The sequence below is a fragment of the Triturus cristatus genome, chromosome 7, assembly GCF_964204655.1.
Source record: "Triturus cristatus chromosome 7, aTriCri1.1, whole genome shotgun sequence".
NCBI lineage: Eukaryota > Metazoa > Chordata > Amphibia > Caudata > Salamandridae > Triturus > Triturus cristatus.
Window position 1 is genome coordinate 431,982,878 of NC_140590.1, and position 13,859 is coordinate 431,996,736.

The window sequence follows — 13,859 nt, forward strand, 5'->3', positions numbered from 1 at the left end:
CTAAGTCAACCTACTGGTGTGCCTCATATCCCTTAACACTCCCCCTTCCAGACCTTCTGCAAATTCCATTGCTGGGGGTCCCATCTGGCTGGGGGTATGGGACATGGGGGTAGCCTTGCTTGCATTCTTACTGTCCTACTCTCTTAAAAGCTCTGTTTGATTGCCCACCCTGTTCCTGAACTAACCTATGTTTCTATGCAGGTCACTTATTACCTAATCAAAGCAGTTTGGCTCAGCCTGGCAAGACCAATCAGGATAAGTTGCTAGAAGGCTGGATTTTGGCTCACAGGAAAGAAAGTTTCATAACTTCTTTTCTGTACCCATTATGATAAATTCAACAGTGACAAGTTGTTGTATTTATCATTACCAATCTTTTAAGCAATGGAAAAATTATTTTAGCTCCCTCCTATCAATAGTTAAACTTTATTAAAGTATTCCAATGTTAGCCTATTGAGCTAAATGTCTACAATGGGGGAAAAACGAAATTGGTTGTTTTCCCTTACCAGGGCATATAAAACATATTTTAAAATGTCCCTTCTTATTTTTAGGTGACACCCTACTCTGATGGCACCTAGGGTAGACCTTAGCGGTGACTTTTATGTAAAAATAAGGTAGTTTAATACTTGGAAGTACCTTTAAATCCAAAGTCGAATTTGCATGTAATTTCAATTTAAAAGAAGCTTACAAAGCAGGTCTGATTTTTAAAGTGACAGCAGGCAACACAGCAGTGCACACTCAAGTGCATGAAGTCTGCTGGGCCTCTAAACATACAGGCCCTACCATATACTAGGGACTTACAGGTAGGTTGTCAGTTCCAATTGTAATTACACGTAAATACCATATACCCTTTTAATCAGAACACTGGCCCTGGGCCTGCTTTGCCGGGTCCAGGGTACAGTCAGTGCCAGTTACCACCAGTATCAGTCAAAAAACTGGGAAGTGATCAGGGCAGAGAGGATAACTTTCTCTCATACATCATACACCCATACCTTGTGGACTCCAATGATTTACATATGCAGCAACATCATTTATGTTAAAAGTAGGCTTTGCAACATGACAAGCTTGATTTACTTTGGAATGTGCTGGCTGTAGTTTCAGCTTTCGTCAGATCAAGCTTAGCTAAACAACTCAAGTGAGTGCTGTAAAGCCATACTGCAGATTACACGTGATAGTGCCAATGGTGCCCAACCTTCAACATATTAGTAGGGTCCTTTTAAAGAGTTAGCTATGGCCATTGAAATTAGTTATTTGTTGAACGTTTTATGGAGCACAGCACAATTACTGGGTAGCTATGTTCTACTGACATAATAAAAATATACCAGTAAATCCAGACTCAAAAAAGCAAAAATCTCTGGAGAGCGAACACAGGTGGGGCAGTTGCATTTCTGTTCAAGTACCTTGTGGTTGCAAATCTGGACTACCAAGGTGTCTGTCATGAGATAGCACAGTATAAAATATTCTACAGAGCCAATCCTTGCTCAAGATTAGATGGCTTTCATGCCAATCACAGTTGCCTTCCTCTTATTTGATGCTTTCCTCACTGCCTGTGTTTGACTGGCCCACGGAAGCTTTTCACTTTCGCCATCGATAGATTTGTCAGTCGACCTGCTCCAAACAAATCATTACATCTATGAAACAGAGGCGTTTTGTAAACAACAGCAGTTTGGTGCATTTCAGGGCTACTAAGTGGTCACTAGAAAAAAATGCAGCAAAGGCGGGAAAAATACAACATGGATCCAGACAGAATACTATAAGTAAGCATTAGCAATGCCAATCAATCTTGCTTGTACGTAAAGATAAGCAAGACCTATTGCCATTGACAACGTTTGTTGGGGAATGGGACTAGGCGGGTGCTTCAAAGGCTCTAATTAATCTTATTTACCCAAACAAATATAGTCCCTATAACAACAAACTAAATAAACACAATTCGGTCTGAATCATAAAAAAAGTTGTACATTTAGGTGAATAGGAACACATCTATCTTAAAATCAGATTTTTTGTTTTTTCTTTGAATGGTAACTTTTGTTTGAAGACATAAGTCCTGGAAATACATTCCTCTCACAGATTCCTGGGAGCACTGTTAAGAACCTAAAACCGTGGTCAAGAGGAAGTGAGACTTCAGAATATATGTTAAATTAAGTGGAAATGTGCATTTGCACTACATTATTTTCCATTTTTTTCCAATGTGGAAAATAGCTTTCTCTTTGTAAGAATTACTCACTGACATAAACTGCCAGAAAATGTGTGGGTGACTACCTCCCTATTTTTACCTTGCGGACAAACATGTAAATTGCCTGCAAACGTCAAGACTCCTCCTACTTTCAAGCAACCATACAAACCAAATAGCAAAGAACAAATACAATTACAAAACCAAAGCAATGAATTGACATTAGATAACGTAAGATACAAATATCAGGCAGCATCACCACAGACTGTAAGATAAGGCTTCAAAGCCCTCTTTCAAAGTATGAATCTATTAATTAAACAAATGGCAGAGAGTAAGTTGTTCCTGAAGAAGGTACTTGCCACCTCAAGCCATGTTTGAACACAGTGATTGCGCAACTAATATGCTATAATGACAATGGTGATGTACATTAGGTTACATCAACTATATTGCTTTCTCCAAAAGAAGATGAAAACATTTCAGCTATTGAAGATGAAACTCTAAGGCCAGATGTATGCACATTGGTTTTGCTGAAAGTTGCCACTTTCAGTGAATCCAATGGTATTTTGCAAACAGAGCTAATAGGTCAGGTCACAAGATACTGAATGGTACTGAGTCACAATTTAAACTACTAATGCATAATAATGAGGTAGGTTGCAAACTGTGACCCAGTACGATTCGCTGCAGTTGCAGGGATGGTGACCTGCTGAGGCCAGCAGACAACCATGTCAGTGATTACTTTTAAATGAAGCAATCTATTTTTATTTAAAGGAAGCCCATTTTTCTTAGAGGAAAACCGGCTGTATATTCAAACTTTTTTTTGAGACTAGCAAACTCAAATTGGGATTCGGTAACATGTTGAGTTTTGTACAAAACCAAATGTAATTTTGCAGTTATAAAGGTTTTTGTGAATCAGAGGCTTTAGAACTGCAAATTCCCTTTGTACATCTGTCCATTAAAGTCTTAGCTCTGGACCATGGTCCGGTCTGCACACAATCATACAGACAAAAATCCTATTGACATTAATATGAAGGTGGCTTCTGTGGCCAGTCTCTTGAAATCTGAGAATGTTGAAATGCTTAAGAGGGACATTCCACTCTACAAATATTCAAATATCAATGTACCAAAACATTTACAGTCATGATGAACTTTCTTCAAATCTTTGCAGGCCTTAAGATATTGTTGTCATCTATCAACGATCATGAAGATGTAGACAATATATTAAAGAAATTGTTAAACAATGGAAGGAGACCGTGGATACCACCAGCAGGACTCACCATCAAGAGAGCAAATTACCCTGGCTTGCCTGTACCAGTTGTAAATGTTGATTCACTTAATCTTTCATATCACCTCCGTGTAAAGCAAACCATATCAACTGTTGCAATATAAGAGATGTGTGATTCTACCAAATTCATAAAAAAATCAAACTACTTATATTATTTGGCAAGTTATTGGTTTGTTATTATTTAAACATTATGCTCATAGAACTTTTTAGAGGGTATTTAATTTAACATAGTCGGTCGAGTCCTCTTCATGATCCTATAATTCATGACTACAACTCTTTATGAAAAAACATAGATTGGCCCCAAAAGGCTCTTTTTTATCTGAAGGCGACCTGTTCAATGTCTATCCCTCCTAAACTGCAATTCCACATCCCCAATTATTAAATTAAAAGTGTAATAATTTTGTTGGGTTTTTGAGAACAGATTTGTGGTATTTAAAAAAATAAGTAAACTGTCTATATGGTATGGCTCCAAACCTTTCCAGTTTGTTTTTCAAAGTGTCAGTCCACAAAATGTCAAGTAACATTAAAATATTTGAATATGAATAATGGCAGGTATGGGTGTTCTTCCCAACTGTGGGTAGTTAGTGGACTGTAAGTGACACATTCTGCACATACAAATTTACAGTAGTCAATGACAGATAATTCAAATTAGGTTAAGATGCATACCTGATGTACAGCCCACAAAATGCTTCTCAAAAAAGTAGAAAAAAGATTTTCTCCAGCAGTTCGTATTATGAAACCATTAATTTGTGTACACACATATATAAACACACACACATATATGAACTCTCTCTCACACACACGCACTTGCACAAAAACAGCCATGCACACTATAACACACACAAAATTCAATGCTTACAAAATACAATCTGTACATTAGCACAAGAATACATTTACAAAGGTACTTTATGTTCTAATTCCATTTTCTTTTGCAAAAGTGTACACTAGTGTATTGCCGAAAAACCTGTGCTTTGAAGTATTCTTTCTGGGATGTAATATTGCATGGTTTACAAGTTATTTTTGATATTACATGACATAACATAGCATATGAACAATGTGTTTTGTTCAGAAACTTTCAGCATATTCCCACTATTTCTAATGTGTGAATTAACACATTTTGTCTGCCCAAACTATCCTTGGAAAAGTGGAAGGCCCATAGGAGGTTTGCATTTTCATAATGATTTTCACAATCAAAAAGGCTACATTTGTGTCACTAAAACCATTCGGTGTAATTAATGTATTGTTAATAAAAAGCCCTTTCATGAGAAAATGTTTTTTCATGTATTATTTTCTATGTTTTAGAATACTGGGCTGATTAATGCCAAAAAGAAGCTGGAAAGTGATATTACCCACCTACATTCGGAAGTGGAAGAAAGTATTCATGAAGTTAGAAATGCAGAAGAAAAAGCAAAAAAAGCCATCACCGACGTATGTTTCAACTCAATGTTTCCATCCTGGTGTTTTCGTAACAAATAAATCAAATTTTCCTATTTCTTACCTATTGTTTTCTTCCATTGTATATCTTTTTTCTTCCTATATTTAGGCGGCCATGATGGCTGAGGAGCTAAAGAAGGAACAAGACCTAAGTGCCCACCTGGAAAGGATGAAGAAGAATCTTGAACAGACAGTAAAGGACCTGCAGCACCAACTGGAGGATGCTGAGCTGGTTGCAATGAAGGGTGGAAAGAAGCAGCTTCAGAAACTGGAGAGTAGAGTAAGAAAAAAAAACTATGTTGTTAAAGATTTGTCAACAGTTTTTTATCCATAGTGACAGAATTTAAAGGTTAAAACTATTTTCACCAGCAACAATTTTATGCTACTTTTTAGTCCTGGGTTCTAGAGCAAAGTTATCCAACCAGACATATTACTGCCCTTTTCAGTCACTGACTTTTGGAACAGCCAATTCATTTTTAATTTCAATTTATTATGATTCGGAACTCGAAGGAGAGCCACATAAAATATACAAAAGGAAAAAAGAACTCTGATATACCGTATCATACAGTTCTTAATAACAGAATAAAATATATTCATGGACCTAACAATTATAAGTTTTGCTATGCAATACAAAATTTAAAGCAGCTCCAAGACGAAGAATGACTGCATATATAATCACAGTACATGATCTATAAAGTACAAGTGTGCATATGTAGAAACCATTACACAAATTGGTTATAATACAGTGCAAGATCTGCAAATGGCTTTATCCCAATTAAATATTCTAACAACTTCATGTATGCAATTCAGGTGCCCTAGGTTTCAGTTTATAATTGGCAAAATATGCTATCCAGCAGGGACTGTGTCCAGTATACCAGAGCTAAATGCATTATAATAATTCTCTCTTAACAATATTTTAAAATTGTTTAAACAAGCTAAAAATGATAAAACGTACTGATTCAGAGGGAGTGGCCAAAAGGCAGTTCAGGGCCTCCTCTGCAGTGGTGATGTTATGTTTTAAAATTACAGGTCTTTAATAAACGAAGTCATATTGGTTGTAGAGGGGGACAGACAAATAGAACGTGATTTAAATCTTGCACCCAATTTCCACATAGGTCACAAAGTCTGTTCTCCCGAAGTAATCCCTCCCAAGCCCCTGTTATAATTCGCAAAGAGGGAACATTCTACCTTAAATGTAGAATGGTTCTATGCACTCCATGGGGGAGGTTTAGTATGACGTACGATTGTGGTTTTTTATACATACTACTCCCCACCATTGTGCCATTCCTAGAATGCCGCAAACACAATGCAGTATCGGTTTTACAACTGACTTTGTAGACAATTTTTTATTAGAATATTCAATACAGGTTTTTGTAGAGTGCATGCACCACTATGCCTGATTTCACATAAGTCTAAAGATTTCTCATAATTTTTAAAGACAACACTTTTTCCCTTCAGATTGGACAAAATTTCCTGTCTTAGCCCAGCCCGTATAGAACTTACATCACTATTCAATAAGGCATTACATCACCTTAAACATGCTGCCATGGCAAACATGTAAGTTCAGAAAAGCACAATTCAGGTTAAGAATTTGGTGCCAAATGCACCCTTCCACCTTCTGAAAAAAGTCCCACTGCTACGCATCCACTGATTTACATGTGTAACTCAATACTAGTGGGATTTTGATTTCATAGATAGATAAAACATGTGAAAAATGCCTTCACCTATCGCATTTGTATAGTCTACCAAGTTTATCTTTTTCTAAAAACCAATGCATATTTTTCCTAACCCTACATCCACGGGACATAAAAAACATAATTTTACTTTTTAAGATTTTTTTTTTTTTAAATGATTTTCAGAGTAATGACCTAACTCGTTGAGTCACTCTAAATTAAATCCAATAGAATGGCGTCGCCTACATAAAGTAGACAACCCAATTCCATAGGTCCTAATTTCGGTGAGTCCCCTACCCAGCTCGGCAAGTTATTAATGCACAAACAGAAAAGGAGCGGGCTAATAAGCACCCTTGCTTCAGCGCATTGTGAGTTTCCACTTTACTCGACAGGCCCTGGTTGCCTCCCATCAGCACCTGTGTCCAAGTTAAGGAATGCAATGCAAAGATCATTCTTAGCAAATGCGCCGGAACCACCATTGATGCCTGATTCCTCCACAGCATCCCTCGGTCAACCCGAAGGCCGTGGAGAAATCTAAAAAGGCAGCATACACGGCCATTCCTTTGTCTATTGGATATTTCTCAATAAAGGTTTGTAGAACGGTGATGTTCCAACCGTAAGGGAGCAGATAGAGTAGGTGCTTCCACGTGAGGAATGTGTGACTACGAAGGCCACCCCCCCTAATTTTGACTGAGTCTTTGGTATCCCCTAAAGTCTAGGGTGCTTGAGGATTTGTGCATAAGAGTATCCCAGGTAGGATTCACTTGGGCACACTTCAGGCGTACTCCCCCATATTAGCATGTAGGGATATAGTGGACATCCAACATTGCTTCTTTAGGGATCCAAAAGCCCTGACGAATGCCCCAGACCTTTTTGGCTCTTTGTGTGGGAAGAAACATGTTGGCTTACTGTAAAATAGATTAGAGACATTACTCTCTTTAGGGTCCATCAACGTATTCGGTTTTAACATACCTCAGGTCCTCACTAATAAAGTTGATAACTGAGGTACCTGAAGGCATTTTTAATTAAACTGGATCCCGCCTTTGTCCTGTAAGTTTTATGTATGAACTCCCTCCTTTAGACAAAGTCTTCGCGGAGATTGAGTCTGCCCTGGTAGCACCATCTTACCAGAATGGGGAGTGGATGCCTATGATGAAGCATGACACAATATTGTGTGGGAGGCATCCTCTTCCACTAAGGATGGCCTTTTAGACCTACTTAGACTACACATGACTTACAGCAATTATATCTCCACATTCAACCACGGTTTCCTTGCTTATCGCATTGGTATAGGCAACCTACTTCTTTTGTGTTTGTTGAACAGTGATGTTATCGAAAGTGTCACTATACTTACGGAACCCCGCTTGCTCTATGAGTACAAGGTCATTACTAAAAACCCAATCCAGGAGTATGCTTTTGGCAACAGTTTTCCGGTTGCGTCCAGTAATGAAATCTGCCTGAAGCTTGTGGGAGCTGTTTTAGGGCCTTTTGTTTTTATAGTGGAACCACTATGCTTCCTCTCCAAGAGATCGGAATAATCCTCCTGTAAGTATAGCAGTAAGAGAACACCGGGTAAAGGAAGTGAGCCCATGCGAGGCTGTCTTGTTTAATGAAAGCTGTCAGTAGATCATCCGGTCCCATCACGCTAGAGTACCTTGCCCCTTTAATGAAAGTCTCTATGCCCTTACAAGAAGGAGGGCCTAGTATTTAATGCATATAACTGTGAAATATATTGGGTCCTTTTTGGAACAGCCTCTTTCAGCCATTGATTCAAACCTTTGTGAATAATATCTTGGCTCAGCACCGAAGTGTATAGGCCTCCCACTTAATGCTACTGTCTGTTTGAATGTGCCCTTCTATCTCACTGTGGGTATTGCATTGCAATTCATTAGGTGCATTGTTCTCAGAAGCAGGGACTACTTACTTCATTGTTTAAGTAATCTTTAAACAAACATTATCAAATCCAATAGCTCTTGGCTCTGAAATGCTGACCTATTGTCTTTGTTAATGTTTGTTTACAATGCTACACATGAACATTCTTCAGAGCATGCACATGCATGGCAGCAAGCTTGAAGATGGTTTTCGGTTGGCCACTGATGTGCACACATGAATTATGAGTAAGACTCCCTGTTTTTACAGATTTTTACATATATATACCAACAAAAAGCCATTTATTTTTCTGTCTGTATTTATTTTTAAGTCATTCAGTAAATACTTACAGAACACTGCTGTTAGTGAAGACAGTACTTCTTGTGACCTGTCTTAGTTAAAAGTAGCTTGTTGCTCCTTGGGATACTGTGAGGAGGTGGGCCCTGTGGTCAAACATTCCACAAGGTACCTCACCCTTATGCAAACCTACAGCAACCTCTACTACTCCCACTCCCAGTTGTGGGGTCCAGTAAGTATTTACTGCATGACACCCAGCACCTGCATGTTGTAGTAGACAAGCTCGAGCTGAACATAGTCTCTGGTCCTGAAGAACGCCAATCTGGCCCTGAGAGGCAAACAGCATGGATGAAACATGTCGACCACACCAAGAATAAGTGGGAGCAATTTAATATCCACAATTATCTGCCACAATTTTAATATTAACCGAGAGTCCTGAAACTAATATCCCAACTTGTGGATAGGAGTCTCGAGCTAATTACATTTTTCACCTTATACAAACACAAACATAACCATAAAATCACTCCATTACAGAACCCAGCTCCTCTGTAATCAGGCATCGCAGCACACCCTAGAAGCATTCGACGACCAGGGTGGGAACCATATGATGAAGCATGTCACCTACTAGGTAGGTGAGTGAGGTTTTTTTTAAAAACACCTTGTGTTTTCCAAATCAATTATACTTTGGACAACAACCAAAATAAAGGGTATGGAAAACACAAAAAAGATATAGGTAGAAGACTCGTTCTATTGTGGTGCAAACATTTAGCGGTTGGGAAGGCGAACAAGTCTATACTTCTCCCTCTCCTTTTGTTTTATTAGTGTCCTGCTCTAAGATGACCACCACCGGTTGTATGGCACCTGGATACCTTTTTGGTCCTATCTTTGTCTTTTGCAAAGCCACAGCAGTGACGCTACACATTTGATGATGATGTTTTTCAGAAGACAGTAACAGCTTAAATGCAGATATTTAAATTTGGAAATGGGACCGTGTTATACAATCTAAGAACCTGATTTATATTTCAGTGGATGGGCTATTCCGTCACAACGGTGATGGATATCCCGTCCTCTGAAATATAAATTGGGATTTATATTTTGGCAGACGAGATCTCCGGCACCGTTGTGACAAAGTCACCCTTCCTCAGAAATCTAAATTAGGCCCTATGTTTCTTGTATGTTTGTATGTAGGTTTATTGTATTTCTATAGAACAAATCAAGCCAAAAAGCAGCGGATCGCTGCAAGTCTGTACCGGTGGAATACGCTGCCACAGCCGTGTTGTCTGTATGAGCTTTTTTGCTGCATCCCTGAGCTGAAATTAGATCAGGAACGGGACTGTTGAGTGATGGGATAGAGTTGCTACTTTCAATGTGCCAGAATAGCTGGCTCTCAAAACAGGCTGCTCTTGGGGAGGAGGTGTTAATATAGAAATTCAATAATTCAAAAGCACTTTTGCATTGCCACTAACTACTTGCTGCATCTTAAAAACACTTTAAGCATTGAGCGCTTCATGTAGATCAGTGCTGGTGAAGTCCCAATGATACCAAAGGGGATGATGGACGGAGCGCTTGAGCAAATCAAACACTCACCCCCAGTCAACTGATCTGGGTTTAATCCATCATCATTCTTTAGCTCACTCCACCACCCCGGTTCAGACATGGCCATATGCAAATCAGTCTGACCCTGTGCCTCATGGGAACAGTCCAACCCGAACTGCCAAGCCATGTCTTCCCTGGACCAGAAACAAGCATCCTGGGACCGGTTTTGGGTTCATAATCCTCATCAGCCAGGCTATCTTGAATCCAGTGGCAAAGTGAGCAAGGGACCCACGTCTGGGCATACCCTGCCAACTTAGGGCGAACAAAGCGATACCAAAGGGGATGATGGACGGAGCGCTTGAGCAAATAAAACACTCACCCCAGTCAACTGATCTGGGTTTAATCCATCATCATTCTTTATCTCACTCCACCACCCCAGTTCAGACATGGCCATAAGGAAATCAGTCTGACCCTGTGCCTCATGGGAACAGTCCAGCCCGAACTGCCAAGCCATGTCTTCCCTGGACCAAAAACAAGCATCCTGGGACCGGTTTCGGGTTCATAACCCTCATCAGCCAGGCTATCTTGAATCCAGTGGCAAAGTGAGCAAGGGACCCACGTCTGGGCATACCCTGCCAACTTAGGGCGAACAAAGCATTGAGCGCTGCATGTAGATCAGTGCTGGTGAAGTCACTATGTCTGATAATGTGCTAAATGCATGCCTGTCTTTCTATGTGTTAGTGCATCAAAGCCAGCTCTACTGACTTTTCAAATGCGTGTTTACAAATATTAATTGTAATGTGTGATTTGGGCACACTGTGGAACATCCTTTTGCACATGTAATTTGTAATGTGGCCTTTCATAAATGTTTTCTTTGTCACATGGGACATAATATGAAGGTCTCCTTTCTGGTACATCCCTGTAAAAATGGGGGTCTTGCTTGCATTTTCTTACACAATTTGCAACACTTACATTTGTTCTTGATCGACCCAAGTTTGGCAGTGCATATCTGTATGGGAAATAAATTGTAATGTTTCGTGAATATGGTCACCTGACCCTCCCTTGGAATTTACCACTCGCATATGTATATGTTTTTTTACAGTTGTGGAAAAATCTTCACACTTGGTAAATGGTCCACAGTTGATGAAGTGCCGGTACACAGAAATCCTGCAGACTTTGATTTTGTAACCTACAATTGAGCATTTATATGCAGAAATGCATCTTTTTTGTGCGTAATTTTGTCCTACTAGAAATTACGCTACCTTTTAATTGCAGTGTTGTTCAGTGAATCAGGTGTAGGAACCTTTTCCCCTGTAGGTACGTTTGTCATGGTGACTGGTTGCTAGTTGACACAGTAGGGTCTTTATGTATGCTTGGCCCCTGTGAGCTGTCCACTGGTGTCAGAGTGAAGTGCAAGGAAGAAAGAGGATGTGTTCATAGTGTAAATAGGATAGAGCCCAGAATCAATCATGCATGAGCCAGAGGCTGATTACATGAAAGTCTGCTAGTGTGAGAGCATATATGTTTGAGATTGTTCTGAAAGATGTGCATGTTGGGAGATGTCAAGGACTTGTGTTGCATGAATTGATGGTCCGACTCTGCATTCCTGATTCAGAGGTAATATAGCAATTGTTCCTATGTAAGGGACCTTGCAGAGGAAAGCAGCTTGGAGCTGTGTCAGAACTCTCACTGCTCCAGTGACTGGATGGGCAAGCACTAGGCTGGCTTAAGTCACAAACTGACAGATACATTCTACAGGGTACTCAAGGTCCTTGTCCATCTCTGCAGCATAGAGGAAGCCACTGGATATGATACAGAGCCAAAGAAATCCCAAATCTTTGGGGCGCTATCCAGACGATATGCAGAAAATATATAGCAGGTCATCCTGACCATTCTTCACCCTAATGGGTGGCAATCGCTTAGATTGGGACCTGCCCCTATATTCTGAGGTTTTGAAAGTCAACTCATTCCCGCTGACACGCTTGAATACACAGCCTTCACAGAGGGATTTCTGAGAAGCTCAAATAATGGTTGGACTTATGGAGTGAATAACTCTGACATACTCTGTCTGCCTCACAAACTAACTTGAAGCTTAAAGAAACATCTATCTCTTTAGAATTCACTGGGAGGGTAGCATTGCCCCAATGCTCATATCATTCATGAGAATTATAGAACCTTATCATTCTATGCCACAAAGCCATTAGGGATATAATGAATACAGACTAAGTGATACTCCATTTGTGAGCAATTGCATTCCTCTGACCTGGCTATCAATGTGGCCATGACACCAATATGTAGACATGTGGAATGTTCCTATAGCCAGTAAAACGGAGGCTTCTGGTTGGCAGAAGTATGCACCCTGTCCAAGCAGGAACCACAATCCTTGTCAGGGTAGCTCACAACACAACCTAAATTAGCCTGTCCTCACCATCTTGTAGCTTCGCACAGAGTTGTCAGTCCTAACTTAAGAGGCAATGTGTAAAGTATTTCTGCAACACTTCATATAACAACACAGCAAAAACACCACACAAATTATGTACACCAGGTCAGAACACTTGACTATGATTTAATAAATAAAGCAAGACCAAAATGACAAAACTCCATCCTGGAGAAGTCGAGCTATGAATTTTTAAAGTTTAAATGCAAAATATAGCGCTTAGAAGCAAGTAGCACCTAAAGAGTTAATTGGTCACACTGGACCGGGACAAGATCAAAAGTTTAGGCTGTTCGCGATGGAGCATAAGCCAGATACAGGACTCACGCAAGCCCCTGAGCAAAAGTACCTTGATCCTGGTCGCAACAGCAATATGTGTGTGACCCCTAAGCATGTGAGGTGGTGTGCAGAATTTCTCCATGCAACTGCGGCGATCTGTGAGGTCTGTGAATGAAGCCTTGGTTCCGCAGTGCAGCAGTTCCGAATGTGATGCGCTGGGTTTCTCCATGCTGTCAAGGTGATGCGTTGATATTCTCCACACAGTGGCGGCAATGCATCAGTTCCGAAGTGATGGTTCTGAGTGTGATACACCAGTCCAATTCTCACTACAGTGGTGATGCATCGATTCTGCTCTTGAGAAGAGGCTGTGATGGTTCCACTGGAGCAAACTCCTAGGTCCACTTCCAAGGGTCCAATACTGGGGTGGCACCACTTGGCAGGACAGACTCACAAGTATATGAGCCCAAGGGTTGGAACAAGAAGGTACGAAGCCTTTGTGTCCCTGAGACTTAGACAACAGGAGGTAAGCCAGCAAGCCCTTGGAATCACCCTGACTTCAAGTGGTGCAGGTCTAGTCCTTCTTACCCAACCAGAGCAAGAGCAGCTGGCAGCAGGGCAACATAACAAGGCAACAATTTAGGAAACAGCTGTTCCAGCAGAGTGGCAGTCTTTGAGCAGCACAACAGATCTTCATTGTCCTGGCAGAGTGGTCACAGGTCCAGGCGTATTCATTTGATACTGACAGAGGTCCAGTCCTTATACCCAGGGGTGCCTTTGAAGTGGGGGAGACCTCAAAGAAAGCTTTGAAGTGCACAGAGGTTCTCCCTTCCTGCCCTGGCTACAGACACTCCAGGGGGTAATCAATCCTTTGTGTGGGGACGGGGCAAA

The 13,859-nt window shown here is 40.5% G+C and overlaps 1 protein-coding gene across 2 annotated transcripts in view; it reads left to right on the top strand.

Annotated features, from left to right (window-relative positions):
* The window catches only part of LOC146809876 (myosin-3-like), a 290,498-nt gene that overhangs the window by 246,268 nt on the left and 30,371 nt on the right, over positions 1–13,859 (top strand). For both annotated transcript variants that reach the window (XM_085616730.1, XM_085616731.1), the window contains 2 exons: positions 4,752–4,877; positions 4,993–5,163. In XM_085616730.1, coding sequence (XP_085472856.1) covers positions 4,752–4,877; positions 4,993–5,163 — 297 coding nt within the window. The remainder of the gene's footprint in view (positions 1–4,751; positions 4,878–4,992; positions 5,164–13,859) is intronic.